The sequence below is a fragment of the Corvus cornix genome, chromosome 5 (genome assembly GCF_000738735.6).
Source record: "Corvus cornix cornix isolate S_Up_H32 chromosome 5, ASM73873v5, whole genome shotgun sequence".
Classification (NCBI taxonomy): Eukaryota; Metazoa; Chordata; class Aves; order Passeriformes; family Corvidae; genus Corvus; species Corvus cornix.
In genome coordinates, this window is record NC_046335.1 from 29,679,859 (window position 1) to 29,707,072 (window position 27,214).

Below are 27,214 nucleotides of genomic sequence, written 5' to 3' on the forward strand. Positions count from 1 at the left end.
GAGCAGTGTTTAAATTTATCTGACCTGAGATTTTGGCCCTACTATCTTTTTTTTAATGGACCTAAGAATACAGTGCAGCCATTTCTTTCTGCATTTAAGTTATATCTGAAGTTCTAATCCTCCAAAAAAATACTTACTGAATCAAAATACATTCCAGTCTTAAAGAGATTTTTTAAAAGGTCAACTTACCTATGATTCAACTTACCTATGAATGTAAATTTTAAATTATTACAGAAATTTCTGACGCTGGATACAGTACCCTCTTTCCCTAGCCTAGAGCCCTCCATTGCTTTCACCAGGCAATGTGAATGTTGTGGTTGTGGGAAAGACTGGGGAATTTGGAAGAGAATAGCAAATTCATGTGAAGAGCTCATGTCATGAACTAACAGCAGGAGTGGCTTGTGACACACAGGTCTTGTTGATAGCCTGGGAATTTCATTATACACTCTTCAGTGCCATCTGCTGTAACCAGATGCATTCAAAAACTTAAGCGATAATCAAATAGCCAGTCTCAATAGCTGCATGGCAGGGAAATTATCTAACTCTAGGCTTAGGTCTGTCCTACAAGGGTAGACTCCCATTAAGGAATCAAACACACGTCATTGCCAAAGATGAAGAACTTGGTCACAACTATGGACACATTCTTTCAACGTTTTGCCTCACTTTCTTAAGCTGTAGCAAAATACCCTTTACAGAATTTACACCTGTGAGAATTGTTGCTTTAGCACCACAGCACCTCCTCCAGCCAAGAAAGGACAGAACTGCACCTGCTGCTACGACTTGAGAGCAGCTGTCCATTTCATGCTCACCCTGTGAACGTGGGAAAGAGAAGTCAAGAAACAATATCTTCCAAGATACAAATTGGATTTGGGTGCCTAGACTCCATAAACCTTAAGACAATGGCAAAGCCTTTATCTCCTCTACCACCAACCATTAAAGCTGCTTTGTTAGGTGAAGAAAGTATAGCTCTGTTAAGTACTACTTTATCTTAATGTCTTTTCTGCAGTTATTGCAAAAAAAATAATGGTGACTTTTGTGTGTTTCTTAGAGCAAGTGTACAGTGTGATTGATTATATCAATTCTGTCCTTCAAGATTTAGACAGAGCTCTAGAGCTCAGAGTCCTAGAGAACAACATTCTGCTGAAGTCATTTTTTTCCAACAGGAATTCCACTGTTGTTCATCACAGATTACATGATGTATTTTCCAATAGAACATCTCATAAAATTCATGTACTGTCATGTACATTTTGTCTGTGTGAATGATATGCCATAGCATCATCAGATCATAAAGGTTTAAAAAGACCTCCAAGGTCATAGAATCCAACCTTTGCCCAAATACCACCACTAAACTATAACACTAAGTGCTACTCCATGATCTGGTTTTTGTTAGCTTTAGGACACTTAAACTTTGATGGGGACTCCATTGTTCTGGAGGCTACAGACAGATACACTGAAAAATTTCCTATTCAAAAAGCCTTTTAGTCTAAATAGCCAAGATAAAGGAAAATAAAAGCATAACAAACATTTTTTTTTACTTTTTCATACTGAGAAATTCCAGCCAGTAGCACCTGCAACACATTTCCAGAATGGAGAGCGCTGTAGGTTTAGCAAAGAACCACCAGCAGATTGTTGGGTTTTGCATAGCAGTATTTATCTGTTCTGTGGTATTTGTGGCATTCTCTATACTTAGATTGGCAAATGCCACAAATTCCATGATAAATTTAAACACTGTGAGTGATAAATGTCAAGCTTTTAATAGCACCCACTGTCCCTCTGTCACCACATGACCCTATTAGGAGATTGCACAATCACTCTCTCTGTATAATTTCTTATACAAGAAATAGCCTTACAGCATTTTCAATGTCAATATATTAACTTTGTATAAGCAATGGAACCCTTTGTATATCTCTTGCAGAAAGAGGAGCCTGCAGGATACTTACTATTCCTGATGATTTCATATGCTTTTTATTTACAAAAAGAAGGTCAGAATGTAGTTTCTTATTTCTGTTAGGTGCCAGTATGATGGATAGAATTCATGATCTTAGTTGAAATGTAATGGCAGAAAAAGTTTAATGACAACAGATGACAATATGTTTCATCAGAAGTAAAAGTCTGCAAAACTGTTGCTGCAGCCATTAAAACACAGAATGTAACACCAGATATTGCATACATTTTCTCTGGGCATTTTTTATACTTTCAGCAGTATATGATGTATTCAGGTTACATCTGAAAATCTTATCTCTGTGGCACTTTTTGGCTGTCGGTTGTAAGAAGGAAAGAGTATTTCACATTGTCACTAAAAACACTTCAGTTCTGATCACAAAATTCTGGCATTCTGAGGTTTTTCTATGAGCACAAAACTAAATCAGGAATTAACTTCTGTCTTAGGAACAAGGCTACAAAATATTCACAGTTTTGTCTTACTAAAATATCTCTGTGAGGTTTCTGACCAGAAATATTTTCCTTTCCAACTTCAGCTATACTAATTCTCCAGTGAGGAGTACTCATTTGCTGTATGGTACAGATGGAGTCTCTGAAACTAGTTACCAAGTCAGGGATCCTCTTCCATTTCAAAGTTAAAGAGAAGGCTTAGGGAAAATATCTGTATGCATATACATGCACAAATATGTATGAATATATTTCTGTGTGCATGTGTTTGTGTATATATATATGTGTGTATATTACTACAGCAAAAATTTTGGAGAATCCAGAAATAAAGGTAAGAAAGAAAATATCACCATCAATAGCATAGTAACTCATTTTCCTATGTACAGTGAAGATAACAATTTCATGCAAGTCTCTTTCAAATTCCCTTCAATTTAACTGCCAAAATGTATGGGCAAAAGATCAAAAACTACTGCATTTCTGCAGTTTGTCTGGTTGCCATACAGAGCTGAGCTGCACAAGAGAGCTCGAATTAAATTAAAAATAAATCTGAAATTATTTCCACACCAGTATGACTAGTAAGGCCTAAGATCATTTTTGTAAATTACTGCATCACATATTAAAGGTTCTAGTTTTTACAATACAGTGTATTACAAGTTAAAGGTATATCTGGGCATTTTGTAGTATCTGACAACAGATTGTGACATTTAGTAAGCCATATATTAAATAGCTACTACATATTCATCCCTGCAAATACATTTTGCTTTTTAAATATGGATCAAAAAATGATCAAGCATTTGTAAGAATCAACCCAGAGATAGTATTTTTCACATTTCTGCATATACAAAAAGGCTGTTTTCTAGGAGACCAGTGCTTTAATGATGAAGGAAACAATATGGTAATGAATTCAAAACCAATGTTGAATTAGTAACTTGACAGGCTAATGACATTAATTTCAATAACCAGTTACTCAAATTGTCAAACTAAAACATTAGATAATGAAGCCACAAGTTTAGTACAAGAAAAATGTCTGCTGGTTAACCAGACAGTAGTAGAAGACTGGGAAGGAGATGATTCCTTTTAACCTTTTACCCAAAGTAAAATTACAGATACAGAATGGCCTTGATTTAATTGGTGGAAAACGACGTTTCCTTGTAGGTGGTGTTTCTTGACAAGCAAGGATCACTCAGTTTTGGTGCTAAATTCATGACATAATTCACGCTAAAGAAGTAGTTTGGTTTTTTTTTTCTTTTGACTTGTTCAATGGTTTGTCTTTAAAATCTGCTGAGATTTCTATTTCTGAAAGAATTCTCCCCTCTGACTTATCAGAGAATCAGAGCATTGTAAACACACATATACAAACAGACCCAAAGTAGACAATTTTCTTGTTTAAGGTAATGATTCTTATTCTCTTTAGGTTTGGGGTTCGGTTTGGTTTGGTTTGTTTTTTTAATATAAAATAGCAATGGTTTTTGAAGATATAAGTCTGTGTCTTGAAAATAGTTTATATAATCAAAATAAAAAATAAATAAGAAATAATGTGAAATTTAGTGTCAGAACTCATCTATTACATAAACCTGAGGATATGGCTTGTAGTCCCTACATTTTGATTCTTTCCTTGATAGCAGCTACTGTAAAATCACTGTGCTTCTGGATGCCGTGGAAGATGTCCCCACAACTACTGGCCCAGTAATCTGTGCCTCCCAGACCCTTTCCTTCCCTGAAGGCAGTCAGCTACACTTTCCATGTTTGCTTTCTCAGCTGAGGCAGCCACAACCGGCTACAGAGAGCTGCAGGAGGGGGATACACGTGCAGCAGGAGTTGCTGTGCTGCTGCATTTCCACTCTCTCTAGAAGAGCTGGAGTTGGAGGCCCTCTCTAACATTCAGGAGCTCCTCAATTTCCCTTTGAGCGTCACCTTGTTTCAAAAGCATATCCAGAAGGCAAAATGTAACTCCTAAGGCATTTGGGACCTTGGAAAGAAAGCTCAAGTAGTCCTCATTACCATTGACAATGATAATGTCAATGATAATCTTAATCACCCTTTCTGGTGATCTAAACCTGCAGGGCTTAGAGACTCAGAACTAACTAATCTTTAAGCTCTTTCTTACTGCTTTGTTACCTTCATCTTGTTTGGTACCTTCCCAGACTTATTGTATCATTTACATGTTACATGTCAATGCAGCTTTATGCTATGCCTCACCCACTTTTTTCTCTGTATGAACATACATACATACTCCTAGTTAAAAATGTTTCTAAAATACAATTCATACAATGCTACAAGAGCATACTACCCTGTATTTGGTAGACAACATATATACTGTATTTTGTGAATTCTACCTTTATGACGAAATATAAAACTGCCACCAGGTGTATCAACTTGTGCTAAAGCCTACTATATTAATTTCATCCAATATTATTCACACAGGACAGCCTAATAATAAATTAAATCCATCCTTTAATTATATAGCAGCATTATAACATTTTTTCAATAATTAACATTTCTGTATGCTGACTTTCTATGTTTCAGCAATTGTAGCCATCCTCAGGAGAAAAAGCAAAGGTAATTGGTAGTATATTAACTGCCTGAATTGCTTCGTTCTGAAGTGTAACAAGTGAGATTTACTAATAAATTTTATAATATTTTATTCTTTTTCTTGTGTCTTGATAGTCACAGAGACTTCTGTTGCAGGTTGCTTCAGGGTAGGACAGGGTTCAGCTGTTATTGGAAGCAAGCATCAATTTCTGCTCAGGCCTCGTATACATTTATCCAACCAGAAGGTTTTTATCTATTTTTTTTTTTTTTTAGTGTTAGTATTGTAGATTAATCTGACTGTCACATATATTTAGAGTCATCTAATGTTTCCGAAGTATAAAACCCTCTCATTCTATATTTTAAAAATTATCACTCTACAGTATTCAAGCTAAAAATTTTCCTATTAGTGATTTGCCTCAGGCTGACTTTCTTAAGGCTTTAGATAAAACAGCCTTTTAAGAGAAGATTAGTGCAAAGTAGACAACTCTATCAAATTTGTGACTCTACCACCAGTTTTTTAAGTAACCTTTAAGCACAAACAAATGAGTTCTGAAACATCTCATTTCCTGTCAAAAAAAAAAAAAAAAAAAAAAATCTTTTAAACCAGAATCACAGTACTTTCAGATCCTTAGCACATACTTCATATAGATATTAAAAGTATTGTGTTTTGATCATAATTCTCAATACTCCTCAAATGCTTGTCAATCTACAAGGAAAGTTTTCTGTGAGGGTCAGCCAGCAGTGGTAATACCTCAATGCCCTTGAGTCAAAAGCATAAGTACTGGGCAGTGTTGTTCTGGCTGCCAGGACAGGCAATAAGATTTTGTCTCAACTCTTACTGATGTATGTCAGTATTTCTTAATACTATTTAGCCCTTCTTACTGAATAAAGCTTCTTTATGTAGCTTAAAAATCACGTCAGACTGCCTTCCACAGAATTCCTTCCTCTCCACTGTACATACAGAGCAGTAAGGAGCTGCAAAGTCAAATAACAGGACACCCTTCAGTGTGGCAGACAGACCTTTTGCCACATATTCACACTGCTTTTCAAAATGCGTGTATTGAATCTGTAATTTGGCTAAACATTAATTTTCATTCTTCCATTGAAAGGGCATCTCATCAAAAGCAGTGAAGGTTAGCTGGGTTCCTTTAGTCTTCAAATTAATGTCATTGTCTTCATTAGCTGAGGTGTTTCAGAGGTGAAGACTGTTGATCACAACAGGATTTGGGTGCAGATATTTTTTAATCTACCTTTTTCAAGGAATATTCAAAATAGTTTTACCTGTCATATAGGTGCTCTGCAGTTAGTTTCTGCATCCCACTCCACCATCTTAATTTTGCATGCAAAATGTATAACACATTAAGTCTTGTAAAATGTAAACAGAAGGTAAAGTTTAACAGTGGCCTCTCTTACCAGTATTTTGAATCCTAGATCATGTGATTTAACATTCAAATTTGTCTCAATCAAATTATATCTAGTTTTTGTCTCCAGAAATTGTTATTATAATTCCCATATAATTGAATTACTAGTTTTCACTGCTTTGAGTGGGAATACATAATTTCCAATGGCCAAATCTGGGGCTATTGTACTAAAAATTAATGCCTCTGGAAAACCACTGTAAGACGAGGAAAAGGGTAAGGCATTGATAATTTTTTAGTCCTGTCCTACCTATATGCAAGCACATAACTATTTTGTACAATCCTTGCTGCTCATATCCATATCAACAAACTGTGAATTACAAACCCCAAAATGCCTGTGGAAGGAATTTTTCCATCAGTCAGGCAGCCAGTGGCTTCCTTCAATTCCCTGCTCCTGCCCACATGCTCAGTGGTGAACCCCTGATCAGAGCTGGGAATGTGGTACCAACTGTTGCCTGCCGTTCCTGACCCATCAGTCAGAGCCAGTCAAGGCAGGCATCCACAGGGGCTGACTTAGCATGCCCTTTGCATACTTGCTTAACATTTTAAGCTCCGATTAGTTGCAATTTATGTCCAGTTTCACCCTATTAATTCACACTAATACCTGAGATAACCTTTCTGCCCAGCCAAATCTTTCAAATTAGCAAGCAAGACAAGTAAAAAAAGTGCAATAGTTCTGAACAACGATACGCAAAAGTCATTGGCAAACATCTGTGTTGGTCAGACACCTGGAAGAGTTCCCATGTTTTCAAGATATACAAAATTTCTCCATGGTATGAACTTCAGAATAATTACTGTCTGTGGGAACCTTCTGGAGAACAGTGGAGGCTGTTGACTTTCCCTTAACAGATTCACAGGTTAATAAATTTGTATTTTATTGTGAAAAAGCCTATTTGCAGCAACATTTCAGTAATACTGCACTATTAGAATGAGTATTTCATATTTACGTTTAAATTTTCATGCTTTTAAAATTTCATTTTTATGTTTGCCTAAAATATTTAAATGCATGTCCAAATAGTAAAATGTTTTAAATGTCATATTTATGTTTAAATTTTTTTATATTTGACAATTCCACCCAACTTCTCTGCCCAACCCCAAAAATATCTAGAAATATTTCAATATTTCAATTGCAAGGGGATAGTAGGAAATTACAGCACTCCCCCAGTAAAATGTCTTCTAATGATAAGTAAATTGGAGACAAACACTAAATATATCTTCATATTTTCAAAGGGTAAAATTGGTTCTGTATAATCACAGATCACACCTAATGACTACTTTTAATGCCTTTCAAGAAAATAAGAGCTAAGAAGAACAGAAAGTTTCCCGATAAATGTGTAAAATATTTTTTTTAATTAGCATTGGATTATAAAATTAGCATAAAATCTTATCTTTTCAAACAGGTGAGATGACAGCTAACTACATACATACACAGCTTGCTACATGCACTGGTTTCTTAAATCAAATTTAGGCATGTTCCAGTCTGTACATAGTTCAAACTATAACACCGATTGGTTCCATTTTATGAAAATGTCCCAGATTGTTCTGTACTTCCTTTTTTTTTTTGGGGAAAAAAAAAAAAAAAATCAAAGAGCCCAGTTTTAAGAAGTCTTGGTAAGGAACACAAATGCCCGTGGAGACTGTGCAATTTATGACTAGTATCTGGGTCAAATAGCAAGAAAGGACAGCAGAGATTAAGGATTAAAAATTGCCTAAGACATATGAATGATGATGTGAAAGTAATTGTGATTTTAATAATTGTATGTTTATACAGCAAAAGTTTGATTCTTGTGCATTAGTACAATAAAGACTTCACTTCCTTATCTCTGGCTTTGAAGAGATAGGGGAAGATGAGTAGGCTGTCAGTTTTAATTAATGTTTTGTCATAAATATTTATAGCTGACAGAAAACAATTGTATGACTCTTTAGGACAGAGATAATTATTTATAAATCTCATTCTAAATGTATTAACGTAATTCTTTCACAGAAGCTTTGGCTTTCAATAAATGAATATTAAAATGTCTGGGTTACAATAAATGCAAAAGAAGAATCTTTCTAAACTGACTATGAGAGGTTTCCTTTCACTTGTTCCACTTAACTGGGTCTACCCTCAAGGTTTTTTCTTTATTAGCCTTGAAATATATTGCTTCTTTTGTTTCAAGTTTCAAAATTAAAACTATAAAGTGTAAATTCTTACTAATAGAACACCATGACCTAACATGCCTACATCAGTTAGGACATGGATGCAATAAAAGTATTCATAGGTTTCATGGGAGTTTCAAAACCCTAGGGGTTTAGTCTCATTTTTTTGGACCAAAAAATACTTAAAATGAAACAAAAGACAATAATTTGTAGGTTGCAAGTCCCAGATCTCGTTTATTTATAAAGCAATAAATATTAGAAGCACAAATAAATTGCACGGGTGTGTAAACAAACTGTACAATGACTGAAGAGTTCGGGAAGGTTTGCCAGAAGACTCCAAGAAGCATACTGTCCTCATCCTGAGTGGGAAGTAAATTGAGGGGGGAAGTGCTTAGAAGCACTTGCGGTGTACAATGGATGGACCAGCTTCATCATACTCCTGTTTGCTGATCCACATTTGCTGGAAGGTGGACAGAGATGCTAGAATGGAGCCACCAATCCAGACAGAGTACTTGCGTTCAGGAGGGGCAATGATCTAGGATAAAGAAAAGCAAAAAATCTTCATTTCTGAACAACGAATCCGTATCATCAATGCTCATAGTCAATCAAACCACTAGGTATTTCTTTAAGCAAGTAAAGAACTTTTCTATAACAGTACTGATCTTCAGCAGCTCTTACAACACATGTAATGTATTAAAAAATCTGTAATCATATTTTCTTCTTTTCTAACACTTGATTCTAACCAACATAATTATTCTGATCAAATGGAATTTCTGCTCATTTGTCCATCAGCTGTTGATCTCATTTTGAGTTGTTCCTATATCCCAGTTTAATGAAGTACACATTGTCCCCATCTTTATCCACATTTTATAACACAGAGTCAAATTCCTTACCTTGATCTTCATAGTGCTAGGAGCAAGAGCGGTGATTTCTTTCTGCATGCGATCAGCAATGCCAGGGTACATTGTTGTACCACCTGAGAGGACGTTGTTAGCGTAGAGGTCCTTACGGATATCAATATCACACTTCATGATACTGTTGTAGGTAGTTTCATGGATACCAGCAGATTCCATACCTTGAGAAAAAAAAAAAAGACAGTAGGCCAGTAAATTATACAAGGGTTCTTCATGAGACAAAACTGTGGCATTTCTCCTCATCATTAATATAAACTTCTATGGCCTTTTTCTCGTAAAAATAATTACTGATTATAAAGTGTTACAGAAAAATATAAAAAAATAGAATTACAAAACTAACTTAGAAAATTAACATTATTTGTCAGAAAAGGTACCAATCATAATGCATGAGCAAAGGCAAGAGACCCAAAATATACAGTGAGAGAACAAGTAGACATGCAAGATAAACTCATTTAGTATATGGCAATGGAGGAAGGGTATCTAAACAGAAAACATGAGTATTGGTTTATGTCAGTCTCACTAAAAGCATTAGTGGAATATAGTAAAGACAGCAATGAAGACAACACAAATAGCTAAAGTAGAAATAAAGAAGACAATAGTAACTTCTTCTTCAGTCAACTCAAAATTCAGTCTATTCTATTCAGAATCATCAAGGCAAGACATAACCACGACATGGAATAAGATATTAGTACTTGATGAGGAGAAAAAAGAAACAAGAAGCAAGTGTTTGTAGGTTGCGTTCCAATTTATTAATTTTAACAGGTGCTGCCTGAAAGGGCTGACACTGGATCCACGGTAAGATGTCAGCTGATGAACAACTGCATGTTTTGCCTGGGATTTAAGAGTATAAACATTTGCTGTACCCGTCAGCTGCATGCATAACCAGCAAAGCCTACCATCTCGACCATGGTAATGTTTAATTACAGTGCATATAAATATACACACACCTTCACTCCATGTCCTTCTCCTCTCTGACACTTTACTTCTTCATGGAAATAGATACTGTTTCGAGTGTAAGTGCAAATACAGCACTGAAAGCTATTCTTGCCATCAGTGACACAGAATTATAAAATGTCTTGAGCTGGAAGGGACCCATACAGATCATGGAGTCCAACTCCTTAATGATGATATTATAACTGTATGTTTTATCATGAAAAATTTGTGACCCTAAAACTTGATCTAAAACTTGCAACAAGAGCCCACAACTCAGCTAATTACCAGATTGAGCTCACATCAAGCCCACCTTACAGGAACCAAAGCATCTAAATCATTATTTATTCATGTCTGATTTTGTGCCAAATTTAGCAGGAAGCAGGAAGAGGAGCAGGGCACCTTCCAAACCAATCACCTTCTGATTCATTCATACCTCCTACAGAAAGGAGAATTTCCTGGGAACACTTACCAATAAAGGATGGCTGGAATAAGGTTTCAGGGCAGCGGAAACGTTCGTTACCAATTGTGATCACCTGACCATCGGGCAATTCATAGCTCTTTTCCAGAGAGGAGGAAGAGGCAGCAGTGGCCATTTCATTCTCAAAGTCCAGTGCAACATAGCACAGTTTCTCTTTGATATCACGAACAATCTCACGTTCAGCTGTAGATATAGGAGAATCAAATCAAGCTTTGGATAAGCACAATACTAGAGAAGATGATCAGCCAAGAGATACACAAGGATTTTCACAGTAGGGAAAAGCTGAAGGACTGACCTGTTGTCACAAAGGAGTAGCCACGCTCCGTGAGGATCTTCATGAGGTAGTCAGTCAGATCCCTGCCAGCCAGGTCCAGACGCATGATAGCATGAGGCAAGGCATAGCCTTCATAAATAGGTACATTGTGGGTGACACCATCTCCAGAATCAAGAACAATACCTGGGAGACAAATGTCAGAGAGCAGCTGGAATTACCTAGCAAATGATTAGAGTCCTTAGACACAGGAGGTATCAAGAAAAACAGCAAAATAAAGGATTTTTCAGGCAGTATAAAGAAGATTAATTCTTTTTCAGTCACAAAGATCTTTCTAGTTCTTTCTGCCTTTGCTTGCCTGGGCATTCTTGTTTGGTGTGAATTTTTGCACAGAACAGTTGTTCCATTAATATTTTAAGCTAATCCATAAGAGCAGTCTTCCACTGCTACTACACTGACCAATAAGAATATTTGCAACAGTGACTGTCTTGATCTAATAACGGGCGTCTTTTGGTCCAGTTTAAACCCTTAAACTGGTGTAACACTTTTGCAACTGCAGTAACCCTACAGGAATGTCTCCTCATTTGGGCCACAACAAGCAGTGGCAGAGTCAGCTCCATGGTGCCTCTCCAAAAGCAATGCAGATAGTCTATGGAAAGAGCACTGTGGGCCTATTTCATACTGGCTTTTATGCTACTCTTATTGTTAATTGCTAAAAACTAAAAATACCTATTTTTCTGTAAATTTGAATGAGTTATGGTGTGTTTTCCTATTTGGAATGGGAAGGAAGCAGAGTTTCTGAAAGGAAATAGAATCTAAATGGTGTTTATTTGTTTATTTTACCTGTTGTACGGCCAGAGGCATACAGGGACAGCACAGCCTGGATTGCCACATACATAGCAGGCACGTTGAAGGTCTCAAACATTATCTGGGTCATCTTTTCACGGTTAGCTTTAGGGTTCAAGGGGGCTTCTGTGAGCAAAGTAGGGTGTTCCTCAGGGGCCACACGGAGTTCATTGTAGAAAGTGTGGTGCCAGATCTTTTCCATATCATCCCAGTTGGTGATGATGCCGTGTTCAATTGGATATTTCAAAGTAAGGATACCTCTTTTGCTCTGAGCTTCATCACCCACGTAGGAATCTTTCTGACCCATACCAACCATAACACCCTAAGAGAAGAAAACACAGAAGAGAATTATTTGAGGAAGGCAATATCACAGAGCCCAAAAAACCACATCTCAGACAACTGGCATGAAGCAGTGTCAGGGGAGGTTCAGGTGGATATTAGAAAAAGGTTCTTCACCCAGAGGGTGGTTGGGAACTGGAACAGGCTCCCCAGCAAAGTGGTCACAGCACTGGGTCTGACCGAGTTCAAGAAGTGCTTGGACAATGCTCTCAGGCACATGGTGTGACTCCCAGGGCTGTCCCATGCAGGGCCAGGAACTGGACTTTGACAATCCTTGTTGGTCCCTTCCAAGCCAGGATATTCTATGATTCTGCAATTCTAACTGTCTTATTTTCAGGAAAGGTGCAAGCAGTCGCACCCCAGAAAGGCTGTTTGGGAAAATAAATTCAACATTTTTAAAATATTAAGTCAACAGAATTTGAGGTGTTCTCATAAAATCTTTTTTCCTTCCATCAGATGAATGGATTTTTCCCCATTTATAATACACCTCTTATTTTCAGTTGCTTCTTTCAAAAATTTGACTGAAAGTAAACTGCACAATGTCACAAGCAGGAAAAGGAGTTTGTAAACAGGAAGATACAGAGGGAAATTAGCATTCTAGTGAAGGAAGATACTCCATATTACTACGCAGCCTCAGCAGTAATTTATCAAGGATAAAAAAAATTGCAAATGTTTTAATTAAAAAAAAAAAAAAGAAAAAGAAAAAAAGAAAGGCATTATGAACTTTATGAACTTTTTCCCAAAGAAATTGTAGGAGAAAAAGGAGGCATGGGACAGCCAAACAGAGAAGTTAAGGAAACACTGGCCAGACCTGGGAATGTATCATCAGTACTATCGCAAGAGGTGAGCAGACGAGAGGGCGGGGTATTTAGTACAGGGCACAAGAAGTGATGGAAGGGGAAAGTGGAGGCGACGCCCAGAGAGAGTGGGATGCTCTGTCCTGCCTCGGTATTTACCTGGTGCCTCGGGCGACCGACGATGGACGGGAAAACGGCCCTGGGGGCATCGTCTCCGGCAAAGCCCGCCTTGACCAGCCCCGAGCCATTGTCGCACACCAGTGCGGTGGTTTCCTCGTCGTCACACATCTTCGGAAGGAAGCTCAAACCTGGAAAACAGCACGGTGGCACGCTCAGAGCCCCGCGGGCAGCCCCTCCGCGCCCTCCCTCTCGCCATCCCGGAGGGCACTGCCGGCGCGGATTGCTGCGGCGGGAGCGGGAAATTTGAGTCGTCCCGGGAGGATGCTCCGCGACTCGTGGGCAGGGCTCTAAACGGGACCCGTCACCCGCTTTCTTCTCCCCGCTTTAAAAGCCGCCCCAGCTTGCAGGACGCTCAATTAGGGCGTCATTAGCGGATCCCTCGGGCCGCGGGCCGAAAAGGGAGGGAAAGCTTTTTAAATCGCAGAGATCTGTCCTGCCCAGAGCGCTTCGCGGGCGGCGAAGGCCGATGCAGCGCGGGGCGCGGCCGGGGCCGGGCGGTGTCCCCGGCGGAAACAGCGCTCAGCCGGGAGCTGCACGGCCCGGGCACCGGCTGCACCCGCACCACCGGCGTCCGCCGCCCGGCGGTGCCTCCCATCCACCCCTCCCAAGTATTCCATCCTGTCCCGTCTCGCCCCACCCCGCCAATGCCTCCTGCGCGCCCCGCGCGGCTGCGGGTGCCGCCGCGCTACTCACCAAACCAGCACCGGCGGCGGGGGCGGCAGAGGAGACCCTGGGTGCTGGCTCGGCGGAGACGCCCCAATTTATACCCCCCTAGGGGCAGCGTCGTCCGGGGCCGCGGCGGGCCGGGGCAGCCACCTTCTCCTTATTTGGTCGGCTCCGCGCCACTGAGCGGCCGCGCAGCCATGAATGGAGCCGGGCCAGCCCCGGCGCGGCGCGGCCGCCGGCCCATGTAAGGCAGGCGCGGGGCAGCGCGGCCCCAGCCGCCGCATGGCCAAATAGGGAGCCCAGCGCAGCCCCCGGGGGTCAGCGCCGCCGGGCAGGGGCCGGGCAGGGGCCGGGAAGGTGCCGCCGTGCCCGCAGCCCGGCTCGGGCCCCGGGGTCAGCACCCGCCGGTGCCCCGCCGGGTGCGGCGCCTCAAACTCACGATGCTTGGGCTTGGCGGAGGAGGGTGCGAGGGAAGCCGCACGGGTGTTTTCTTCCCGGCTTTTAATTTTTCCACCGAAAAAAAGGCCAGTCGAGCTCATCTTTAATCAACGAGTGATGAGGTTACTTCGGTGCCAACAGTTGAGGCTCCTCTCCTGCATGCAGGCAGCCTCTGCTCTCTGTGTTGCCTTAGGAAGGAGCAGTGCACACTCAATTTTTTTTAAACTTTGATGAGCACATGCTGCAAAAATCACCCTTTTCTCTGCTTTTGGCTGACATCTATAGCACAAAATGGGATATGATCATTTATGTTAATATGCATAGACTTAAACTCCTTATTTTTGCGCTTTTAATGCACACCAGATCAGTAAGAGATAGGGCAGAGGACGAGATATGGGAATAGCTTGGACAAAAACCAGCTATGGTATTAATGTAATGTGACAGTTGTTTTCCTGCTCAGTTGTTGAAACATCCTCATTGATAACTTGTTCCAGCGGTGGAACCTAGAAAATCCATGTGTCTTCAGGACTTTTTTTTGTTTGTTAAAAATAGAAAGACTGGAGAGGCATCCCTTGAGTGGGTTGGCCTGGTATGTGAAAGCAGAGATTGTCAACTCATGTCCCAGAGAAACTCATTATAGTGTGGAGTACAGTGTCCTCCAGGAGCTCAGCTTGTAAACGGCTCCGTGTCTGCCTGTGACACAATGCTAGGATGCAGGGGGGAGAGTTGAGGTTTGGGACAGAAGGGAATGGTGAGATTCAAAGTCAAGAGGGGAACATTTAAGTGGATCAACTGCTTAAACGCAGGTCCAGTTTAAGAGATGCCACACAAAGGCTGACAGCCATCACATGGTTATATACATCTTAAATTAGGTGGAAGGAAAGAGCTTGTGGATGCTACACAACTTGCAGTCTGGGGGCTTTGAGAAGTGTTGCTGGAAGAGCAATCTTTGCATTGTGGTTTGGCTCTGACAACGTGTGTGACAACTGGAAATCGCTATTTGTTTCTAAACGGTATCCAAAGGGGGCGTCAGAGACCCTCAGACTTTAATTTCTTCTGAAATCAGAGATTGTGGAAAAGGTTTCCTTGTTTCTAGCACAATTAACGAGGTGGTTAGCTCCACCCCAACCCCGGTTTATCTTGAGTTTGTGCCCAATTTTGACCACAACTCTGAAAGAGATGGCAGCAGCAAACTTCTTGGACATTAATAGCTCCTGCTTTTCTTTAAATGCCTCGAGGAAAGAGAACCTGTTCCAGGTGAGACACCATTTGTGTACAGAGTTTTGTATGTATATTTAATACATGAGTATATATAAATATATATGCACATATATATTTTATATGCATGTATATATATCTATGTGTATATATATGTATATTTTTATATATTGCTCTTCTTTCTTAGCTACCTAAGAAAGGCTGCGTAGGACTGTGAAATACAGTGACCTCAAAAGGTCAAAGCAGCAAAACACTGTGCTTCAATGCCTCTGCTCTGGACAAACTTCAGCTCTTTGTTTGCTTTGTCTTGATGGAAAATCAACCAAAGTCAATACTGGTGGGATAAGGACCCCAAGAGAGTATATATTTATCAAAATTGATCAGGCACACATAACAGGGACTTGGAAATGTTTTGGTGATAGCAATGCCTATTTATATAAGAATTCATATATAGGCAAGGATTTCTAAGCAAATACACCCTGGCACAGAGCACCATTTCAAAGAAAAAAATACCATATGCTGCTTTCAATTCTAAAAAGTCAGCATATTTTACCCGATGGTAAGTTGCCATATATAGTTTAAATCTGCTTCTTTTTTTCCCTAGCACATCTTTTCTACAGAAACCATATAATGTGAGGGATTGAGCAGCTTCACCAGCACTAGAGATTAGTTTACAATGTTATCTCAGCTGTTCCTTGGTTCAGAGGTGTTGCAGTATTTACATAGAAGTCCACTGCTGATAGCTGCATTGAATTCCTCCCCAATCAGACCCTCTCTGACACATCCTACATTCCCTTTGGCTAGAGAGAGACAGACTCTCCTGAAACTGAGACACAGCCAGCCCTCACTGAAAAATCTACGAAAGAGTTTGTATTTTCTTGTTTACTTTCTAACTAAATTTTGGCTTTCTCTACTATCTCCTCAAGTTTTACATTTCTAATCCAGCAGGACTCACAGTTAGGATCCTGATGCCCTTGAGAACTCATCAATCCACACACCAACACACTCCCATATATTACAAGGTCAAATGAAAAGGGGACCACACAAAGTACGTTATTCCAAAATATCACTTTCTGCCTTGTAGTATTTTGAAAAGTACCCAGCTAAAGGTATTCCTTTGGCCAAAATAATTCTGCTTTCTGCAATAAAATATTATTGCAGCCTCTAGAAGATTAGAGAAGCAAACAGGGAAGCAAAAACCTACTGAAGTATGTTATGCAATGTCATCTACAGGAAAAATCCTCCAGCTCTGACTGACCAGGGCCCCCACATGCTGTGTACATTTCTCATGACTTAGCTGTTGGGAATGACCCCAGAGACAAGGGAAACACAACCAGCACAGGGTGTTGGAGAGCAGAAAGATCTGCAGTGGACGTGATCTGCATGTCCCTAAAACAGCCTGAACACACAGGAGCATGAAGCCTCAATGTGTATGATTATTAATAGGAGAACAAAATTAAGTATATGTATGTCTGTGTATATATAGAGAGATGTGTATATATATATATATGAGACACAGGCATGTAGGCAAAACTGGACGTGTTATTCAACCAACAAGACACTGTTGTGACTGCAGCCAAAATCATAACATGAGTCCTTACCTCTGCATGGTAAAAATGTGAATAAAAAAATCATACTGTGATCTTATGATGCCTAGAAATCCTCACAACTGCTATTCAGCTTTTGACTAGAAAAAGCAAGAAAGCTTAAAATATAGCCATGATTCTTTAAAATCTTTAAAGCATAGAACACTTATTACAACAGACTTCAGATTATTTACAGTAGTTAGCAATGTGTTCAGAAATTTCAAATGTGTGGGATCAGATCCTCCCTGTATTTTTTAGTTCAGCCTTTCAGATTATAATTTTTTCTGTAAATGTCCCAATAAAATCAATACATTTTTATAATATACCAAACAATTTTATGTACAGTATACCCTGACCTAGCAGATTTTATAGCAACTTCTCACTTAAAATCTGCTATTTCTAAATCCAATGGATGTTGACATATAAAATCTGTCCTAGCACAGAGCCAAATGTTACCTCTCTTAAGCCTCAGGCCAGTGTAGTATTTGAAAGAAACATTACATTTTCAAGAATAAGAAGAAAATGCCATTCTGACAGGTTTTCTTTTGTCTCACAACAGCTGTTTGGAGTTATATGGTCTTTAGAAATATAAGCAGCATTGCAGCAGAGTCTTGTTGATGGGCAGAAGTCCTGATGAGATGAGAATGCCAAACATGCACTATATGATGAAAATCACTGTCATTGAAGGAGTCACCGTCACAAAGGAGCCATATGCTGTTATCAGTGTCTGTGCAGTTATGACTCTGTGTGCATGCACGTACAAGGAGAAGCCAGTTCTGCAGTCACCACAAATCTGAAATTATTCCCTGTGAAACTATTGAAGTCTTGAACCTTCCATGTGAGAAATCTTTCTCCTAAAAGAAAGTCTCCAAATTTAATAATCACACTGTCTGACAAACTTTTGCAGAGAATTCACTGGGTGTTTCCCTTTCTTATGTCTCATCCACCCTAGTACTAGCCCATGTTTCATGCTCAATACATTCCTTGTCTTCTCAGCATTTAAACCCTTCACATAATTGCAGGCTGTTATCATCTCTCTATGTCTTTCTCTCACTCACTCATGTACTGGTGCACTTCTATAATTAACCTAAAACATCTTAAGTGTGTGCCGAAAGGGTAAAATCATGAGGTGGGCACTGCAGCTAGAGATGCAGCTAGAACATCTTGTAATGGAGCTGAGAGGTTTAGGCACGGGCAGAGTAAGTGGAGGTGAGTGGCAGTGAAAGGAATCTCACTCTCCAGAGGTATTATTTGCCACATGTCAGTTCCAAAGAAGGAATGAGATTCTCATGTCCATTCTTCCCCCTTTGCAGTGGAAGGAGAGCTCAGAGCATGCTGGGAGGTCCTGTGTGCCTGCACAGGAGGAGTGTCTTGGGTCCAGGAGGGCTTTGCGTCCCTCTCAAGCCAGCATGCAGCAGGCAGGGCAGGGTAGGACTCCAGCATGTTATAGCACGAAGACCAGTCTACACTGAAATAAAACATAGCCCAGCAAAACTGCTGCAGTTTAGGCTGCTCAGGATGTCTTATGCACGGAGAGAGAGGGAGTAGTTCAAGAGGACAGAAAAATGTCCACAACACTTCAGCTGTTGCCAGCATGTATCTAGGCTGGAAGTCCTTGCAGTGTCTCAGAGAGATAGCTGCTATACTTCAGAAAGCTGATAAAGCAGTATTTCTGTCAGTATTTATGAGTCTCATTTCTACTGTTGTTGTTGGTTTTTTTCAGTCAGAAAACACATCTGACCTAAACAGCAGGAAAGATGGAATATGAAGAAAAACTTGGTGTATGTTCAGTATCATAAAATCATAATTTGATACTTGATGAGTCTCTGGCTGCTGGTACAGAATCAATATATAACAATTTCAAAGACAATGGCTAATTGCTATATGTACTAAAGACAGTTTTACAATACCTTATATTAGGAATATTTCAAAAACCCATCATTGCTAAAGGCTAAATTCTGCCTAGTTAAGTGAAATGTGTGATTATTTTTATTTAAATTATATTTCCTTATGTAACGGCAAAAAGCTCAGATTAGCAGAATGATCACTCAGGAAGTATAATGAAATTACATGGGACCTTAGTAGATATTTAATTAGTTTATACATTAGGTAGATTTATACCTAGAAATTTTGATGACAAAGGAGAACAGTGAGAGAGGGAGAAAGAACACAACACATACTCAGAAATTTGCAGACAAAGGAACTTCCTCATCCAGATTTATGTCTTACTCCACCTTCAGTCTCTCCCAAGCTCACTGCACTCTTGGGTATTTTTGCCATAGATTCTGCCCTTGTCACGTTCTATAGAGAGTCATAAGGACTTCATAGCCTATCCATGTATTGCTTTGCAAATTTAGCATTTTGAAAACTGCTACCAGACCAGTGGCATGAGCAGATGCAATTCTGCCACCAGTGGTGTTGTTTCCAGCACACGGCTGTAACCTCCCAGTGTAGTCAAGTTCTCTTCTGTAAGTCCTTCTGCAAGGTCTGAGTCACAACCACCTCTGGTAGTTCATGTTCAAGCTGTGTGGTTGACACACCTGAAGGATGGGATGCCATCCAGAGGGACCTGAACAAGCTCAAGATATGTGGCCATGGGAATCTCATGAGGTTTAACAAGACCAAGTGCTGGTGCTGCAGCTGGGTCAGGACAGCCCCAGGTATCAGCACAGGCTGGGGATGAACAGATGGAGAGCAGCCCTGCCCAGAAGGACTTGGGGGTGCTGCTGGGTGAGAGGCTGGACATGACCCAGCCATGGGCACTGGCAGCCCAGAGAGCCAAGTGTGTCCTGAGCTGCACCCAGAGCAGCGTGGGCAGCAGGGAGAGGGAGGGGATTCTGCCCCTCTGCTCCGCTCTGGTGAGACCCCACCTGCAGTGCTGCATCCAGCTCTGGGGTCCCAGCACAGGAAGGACATGGACCTGCTGGAGTGAGTCCAGAGGAGGGACACAGAGATGATCAGAGGGATGGAGAACCTCTCCTATGAGGAAAGGCTGAGAGAATTGGGATTGTTCAGCCTTGAAAAAAGAAGGCTTTGGGGTGATCTAATTGTGGCCTTCCAGTACCTGAAAGTTGCCTGCCTGATGGACAGGGACTTTTTACAAGAGCCTGGAGTGACAGGACAAGGGGGAATGGCTTCAAACTGTAAGAGAGTAGGTTTAGATTAGACATTAGGAAGAAATTCTTTTAATTTGAAACTAAAGGAACCCAAATTCGCCAGCTGCTGCAAAGTAATGTGTGAATTTCCAGATTGTTTCTCAGCTGCCTTTTAGTTTTCCAGAATCAGAGACAGATGTCTCATGATTACAACAAAAGCAGCAATTAAGCAGTCTATTTTAATTGCATTCTCACTAAAGAATTAACCTTCAATAGAGGAAACCATCAAATACTTGCTTTTCTGCTAACCTCTCTGCATACATTTGCTTGTACTATGTGTGAAAGCAGGAGGACAAACATTTCTTAATCTGCATAGACCAAGGAGAGAGGGAAGTGATGCTTTACAGATGAGAAGCTAAGCTTCAGCAGGATGAATTCACACTGGAAATTAGCAGTTTATGTAAGAATGGAATCCTACTTCTGAAGACCAATTCTGCCATTGAATAAGAAGCACTCCATTGCTCTCAGATATGAGTACATAAGATTTTCTGAATCTGTGGTGCATGCAGAGAGTTTGCTTTGCCACAATTCATGGACATATCTTTCTAAAGAAATGTTGTGTCACAAGACCCATGGATTCTGCTGATGCTATTAGGAACACAAAGATATTTGATGATCTCATAAAATTGTGATGGTTTCCACATACAGTTTTGCAAAGCTGTGAGATGGTTTAGATAAAAATATCTCAATTATTAACAGAGGATGTAGCTGCACCATATTACATGGAGGTGCAGTAAGTGGATCCAGGTGTAGAATTGGATAATGCAGAGACTAGTTTGGAACTTTCTGGAAAAATTATTTATCTTGCTAAAAACCAAAGCTCCTTCAAAATACATTTACCCCAAAAGTTTGCTACTCCATTTTTCAAAGAATGCTCTCAAGTCAGGTAATTTCATTTTCTTACAGTTTAAAAAAAAATCCAGAAAGCTGCAGATTTACTTTGCAGAAAAACACTATCTGAATTACAAAGAAAAATTTTTATTTGATGGAAACTATTTTTTCACAAATTTTGTTTCTAAGTATTTTCAGGATTTTTGCCCCCTAGACAAATTCAGTAGAAAAATTACTTTTGTGCCACCATTTTCAAAAGATGAAAAATAATCTCAAACGTAACAGTTTATTAATCAAAGCTAAAACTCTCATAACCAAAATGAAAGTTCTCTGGAATCTTGCTGACCATTAGATTCCCTTGAAAATTGAGCAATTAGCAATTAAGCAATTAGCTACAAGATTGAAGAAGCTTCCACAAAGTTACCTTATAAAGAGAGTTTATGTAATATAAGAAAAATCCTATAAGAGTAAGCTCATGTATTGTGATTGCATATCATGTTACAAATGCAAATTGTATCCAACTTTTGCCATTCATTTCTCATTATGCCCAGTAAGAGAGAGAGAGATTGAGAGAAAGAGAAGGTATAATTCAAAAATCTACCCTTACCCCGAAGGAATTGTTATGTAATAGGGGTTCCATTTTCTGAATTTTCAGTCAGCCACTGGATCACAAATTTTGCTTTTACAGGGAACCTATAATACGACCACCTTTTTTGTGCAGGTATGGCTTAAGCTTTTTACCAGATTTTATCAATAGTTACTTCCATAGTGTGTTTTATAAAGAACACCCAAATATTTACCAAATCTATATCCTACAATGAGCTATCTTCAGTAAAGCAATCTTAATTCCAATCCAGAATTTCCATAATGCATTCAGTACAACTAATAAGAATCCATAGCAGACTGACCTTTTTCATTTTACCCATAAAATATATGTGTAACATTATAACAGTACTGACAGACTTTTAAGATTTCAGAGAGCATGTCAGAGAGTATTTATTAAGATACTCCTATTAAGTACCTACAGGCTAAAAAAAAATAAGATGAAAAAGCAGAGTGAAGTGAGAATAGCAAAAACACATTTTAAGCCATTGTAGAATGCTTGGTGGAAACAATTCCAGTGGACTAAAAGGGGATTACTTCCAGGGTTTAATAGTTTTCTAAACAGTATTCTAGAATGACAGCGGGAAATATTTTCTACCAGTACTTATTTTGTCACTTATTTATTCAAAGTCCTAACTACAGGAAAAAAAAAGTCAGGGTCTACCTAATTTTTTTGTTAAAAGGCCCTGTTTTATACAAGACTAAGCATTTAGCAAGACTTCATTAACATGATAGAAAATGGGACATTTCTGAGTTAATTGCAGAACAGAATGCTGGATTTCCAATGTATTGGAATACTTTACTCAAGTTACTGTCATCCTTAACATAGAAAGATGTGTTACTGGTCATCAAACTTATTTGTGCTTGATACAAAGATGTTTAAAATTCAAATTTCAGTTAGCATTTTGTATAAAGCTGTCCAGCATGTACTACAGGTAGGAATTGTGGACAGCAGCAATAGAATTTTCCATTTAAAATACTGTTAAGGCATAGCTAAAATTTCTATTGATTGTCATTCAATCCTGTAAAGAATTGACAAACGGGAACTATTCTAAGCTTGGGAACAATGATCCATTGCAGGTGGGGAGTTGAATCATCTCAAAACCCTGGGAAACTTCTGAAAAAAAGGGTCAAAATTGAAAGGTTAAATGCATATTTAAGGAACAGGTAATCTACCTAAAATCTCAGTAATTCAAGATCAGAGAAAGTACCAGATGGCATCAGTAAAATCTCGCTGGCAAAAGTTCATAATTTAAGTCAGCTGGGGAAAATGTTGCTGAAAATACAGTTTTAATCTGTTGCCTTAAGCATAGTAGATGCTCAGGGAAAAAAGAAAGGTCAATTCAATGGTTCATAAAGCAATTATTTCCCCATAAAATATTTTCTAAAATAATACACATAGTACAACCAAAGGCAGTCACCACAAGGAAAATCTAAATGTTTTCCTACTTTTCAAAACGGTATCAAAACTAGCAGGCTACAAGGTTGCCCTCAGAGGAATGGTTCTCATGTCAAGCAGTTGTTTCCCAGTGCAAAACATCTTGAAAGACCAAGATATTGGATATACACTTGACATAGCTTGACATTAAGAAAATTTCAACTATAGCATACTGCATTTAAAAATGAGATAAAATGGCCTTAAGACTTAGGATTCAGCAAAAATTAGTAAAAAAGAATAGCTAGTGGCTGACGGTTCCAAGTCATCTCTCGTATTGCAGGTGGAACCAACATATCTGTGCCAAATCTCTAGATTCCTGCTGAGTGAGAGGCAACTAAGAATTATGTGTGCAGCTCCTCCAGCCTACCTTACATTTAGCACACTACACATACTTTTTTGAAAGTAACAATCAAAATCGATGATGCTTTCAAAAAATATATAATATATATATATAATATATATATATATAATATATAATAATATATAATTAAGGTAAAGGCCTTAAATACAGAATCTCTTCTGAAATGTAAACTTTGTCAAAGCTTTTGGAAACTGAAAATAAATACTTGGTCTTCTGTAAGACTCATCTGCACTGATTCCTTTTTCTGTCATTCATGGTCAAGCCAATTCCCGATGAAGACCCTATGACAACTCAGGTGAAAATTATCTAAATGGCTACTGTAAGAATTAAACTACTGCACTCAGAATGCAGGTTCTAAGTATTCAAGTGCAAGAAAAATGGGAATTAACTACAGCAAATTCGGAAACGTGATATGTTTGAGAGAAAATCTTCAGAAGAAAGCTTAAGGAGTTCATACAAACTGCACCAAAATTCTTAATGAACTCTCATTGAATTTTTAGGCTTTGGAATAAGCCCAAGAAGAGTTGTCTATGTATATTGCTCTCCTATCAAATTAAGAAAGACACAACAACTATTTATAGTTAAATAGAAGGCATAAATGCCCAAGGATGAAGAAATATTTATTTGGTAGAACTATAACTAGCATATTTACTCTGGCCATTAATTATGAATCATTGTGTACCCTACAAAACTGTTAATTTAGGTTGTCACCTTCAAAGGAGTCCAAACCCCAGCAGAAACTGGACTATTCATATTGAACTAAGTGACTGACATATTATTTTGTGGAGTCAATTTCTATAACACCAGGAAGAAGATGAATTTCTGTACAAGCATAAAATAAATTCAAGATTAAATAAATAATAGGATGAATATTTAAAATATCATGTCTAAATATATCCTGAAAATTCAAACAGTTGGCCTGGAAGCATACAAGCTAAGAAGCATACAAACTAAGTGAGGTCTCAAAGCCTGAACATTAAGAGAAAAAGACAGAATATGCACTGTAGTTACGGTCTTGGGTTAGCTAACACCCTGCCTCTGTCCTAAAGCCAGTAGTTTTCTGGATCTTCAGAGGTCTTCCAATTTGATACAGCTAAGATGTTCACGCTTCTTAGTGAATTTTAAACTCCCAGAGTTCCTGTGAGGCTTTTATGCATAAGGCAATGAGGTACAGGTTAAATGACTTACTGATAAACAGGAAATAGTTGATCAATCTGAAAAAGAAGAATTCTTTTTAGAAGTACCACTCCAGTGTTTTAAACACCAGTCCTATAGTCCTCAAATTTTCTAATTATCCCCCATTCCTACTAGTGTTTTGGGGCATGGAATTTTACAGATGACTTTTGCATGATCAAATAGCTGTCAATATTAAGAAATTCTTTTGCTCAGCCACATTTTCCAAGCTGATCTGCTTGAAAGCCCTGGAAAGTTCTGCTGGTTTCAGCAGTTATACCCACCTGAAGCCAAAGAGGAGTAAGATTCCGAGTTCAATTATTAATAAAAAGGAAATTAAATACTGGAGGCTTTACCTTTAGGAAAATTATCTCTGCAGTATTCAAATGAAAAGAAAAAAAAAATCTTGAGCCCAGAAACATAAGGGGTTTGAAAATTACAGCTTAACATATATTCTTGGTTTACCCCCTGCTTCTGGAACTGTTGGGAGAATGTCATGGGATATAAAAATGTCATCACTGCCAAAACAACCAATATGATATCATAGAAGATTAATTACTTAGCATGGAAACAATCATGTGAGATAGGTGAACTCTAAACAGAAAACTAAAGGAAGAAATGATCCTGGTTCTACATAGCATCCCAGAAATTTGAGTTAGGGAAAAGAATGTTACAAAAGGTAAATGCTGGGTAGATATGTCTGCAAGTAATATTTCAGTAAAGTTAAACATGAGGTTATTGCTTTTCAGGTTGTTCCTCATGACTTCGAATGGACTTTTATTTGTAGTACAAATTCATTTGAATTTTCAGGTGTAGCATAATTATGCTTCAGGTTCCATCAATTATTTATTTTCATGCATCATTACTCTTACAAGAAAATGAAGAATTACAAAAACAGTGCTTGTTTAGTAATGGCCTTTAGGTACATTGTAGGTGATTCTAGTTGGGTTTTTTTTTGTCTTTCTGTCATTAAAGAGCAGAAGAATATTGGTAAAAAAGAGCAGTGGTGCTACTCATCCTAAAGTACCTCGCATCATTCAGAATAAAGCCCTTCCATAGTCAAAGAGAGATAATTTCTCCCTGTAGAATTACACACTAATAATGCAGAGCTAAAGAGTTTCTAATACTAGCACAGAACTGTTTAAGAAGTTCTGCCAGACTGAGGTTAAAAGGAGTTTTTTCAAACCCCTAGTAATGAAGCAAGCATGGACTGGTTTAGAACACAACAGTATTTCTAATCTAGTAGCAGAATTGTAAATGAGCTTGTGTAAGAGGGTGATTGGCTTGTAAATATATTTTATTGTTTACTTTAAAAGGATGGACAAAAACCACAAAAGAAAGGTAAAAAAGTGGAGAAGAAGAAGATGAATGAAGAGGAATTATTGTTTCAACTAGCTACTGCTGCTCTAACTACTCTGGAGCTGTAACAAACTCTGCCTCCTTTATCAGTTATGGAAGAAACAACAAGAAACTAAGAACACTTATGAACTTAGGTGCTCTTTGGAAGAAGTGTGTTGGGGGCTACCAATGCTTGTTTTTGGAATATCTAGAACTGTGGGGTCCTAGTGGGATGCAAGGACCCAACGGGGTGCACAAGAAAATCCACTGGAGTGCAGGAGGAAAATATTCTTTGTACCATTAATAGATAAAATCAAAAAATGTTTTAAAAATTGTGTTTGTTTCAACTTTATCTCGTTCACTTTCTAATTTTGTCTTTTTATGTTTTATAGTGTACAGAATGTGTTATTACAGTAGCATTCATACGTAAGTTATACATTAATAAATATACAAAGATTGGGTGTGCCTATTCCAAAATTATTACTGACAGAGATGTGCAATCAAAAAAGTTTGGAGACCACCAGCCTAGAACATTTAATGCTGGAGGCCTATTCCAACAAGGAAATAATAAACAATAGGATGCAGTCCAAAATCTGATCAAGGATGGCTGAACAAGTAAACTTAATAAAGCTTAACAGACTGTGATCCAAAACGCAACACAACGAACAACCAAAACACAACACCACAAAACAAAATGCAACAACCCCTTAAGATATACTCAGCACAAGGAATTCTACAACTGTTATGTCAAACATAAAAGCAGCTTTATAAATATAAAAGGGACTTTAACAAAGCAAAGCGTGTAACAGAGAAGGTAGAAAACATCATGAAGGAAAATAAAATCAATTAACAAAACCTTGAATTAAAAAAAGTTATCAAAAATCTTACAGGAAAGAAAAATATGGTGCAAATTTTGATGAACTAAACAAAAACCAGGCAAAAATAGGAAAAAATTGAGGAAAGAGTTAAAGAGAATAAAGATGGATAGCACAATAACAGTGAAAGCAAAGAGAAAAGAATGGAGGCTATTCTGACAGACATCCACATCTGTCTTGATTGGTGGGTTCCAAGCCCCATTGCAATCCAAAAGGATTTAAGCAATTGCCTACTAATTTTTAATTTGAGAGAGATGGGAGGGAAGAGCAAATTAAAGAGGTGCTCATAGGGATCCC

At 38.7% G+C, this 27,214-nt stretch overlaps 1 protein-coding gene and 1 long non-coding RNA gene across 2 annotated transcripts; one reads left to right on the plus strand and one right to left on the minus strand.

Annotated features, from left to right (window-relative positions):
• Nucleotides 1–8,683: 8,683 nt before the first annotated feature.
• On the minus strand, nucleotides 8,684–14,027 carry ACTC1 (actin alpha cardiac muscle 1). Its single transcript, XM_039553231.1, has 7 exons — nucleotides 13,929–14,027; nucleotides 13,215–13,363; nucleotides 11,917–12,241; nucleotides 11,098–11,259; nucleotides 10,794–10,985; nucleotides 9,371–9,552; nucleotides 8,684–9,012 (listed from the first exon to the last, which is right to left on the minus strand). Exons 2-7 carry the CDS (start codon nucleotides 13,341–13,343, stop codon nucleotides 8,869–8,871), a joined length of 1,134 nt encoding a protein of 377 aa, XP_039409165.1. The 5' UTR covers nucleotides 13,344–13,363; nucleotides 13,929–14,027; the 3' UTR covers nucleotides 8,684–8,868.
• Nucleotides 14,028–15,035: 1,008 nt separating this feature from the next.
• On the plus strand, nucleotides 15,036–26,501 carry LOC109146435. The gene is made up of 2 exons (XR_002048431.3): nucleotides 15,036–15,596; nucleotides 26,021–26,501. It is a non-coding gene; the product is annotated as an uncharacterized LOC109146435 (long non-coding RNA).
• The last annotated feature ends 713 nt before the right edge of the window (nucleotides 26,502–27,214 follow it).

Bases quoted from the DNA above. Each gene is read 5' to 3' on its own strand.
- ACTC1 (XM_039553231.1), bottom strand. From the start codon at position 13,343: ATGTGTGACGACGAGGAAACCACCGCACTGGTGTGCGACAATGGCTCG. The intron at 12,242-13,214 runs GTAAATACCGAG...TTCTTCTCTTAG, and splicing joins TCGGTCGCCCGAGGCACCAG to GGTGTTATGGTTGGTATGGG. The intron at 10,986-11,097 runs GTCAGTCCTTCA...CTATATCTACAG, and splicing joins CTACTCCTTTGTGACAACAG to CTGAACGTGAGATTGTTCGT.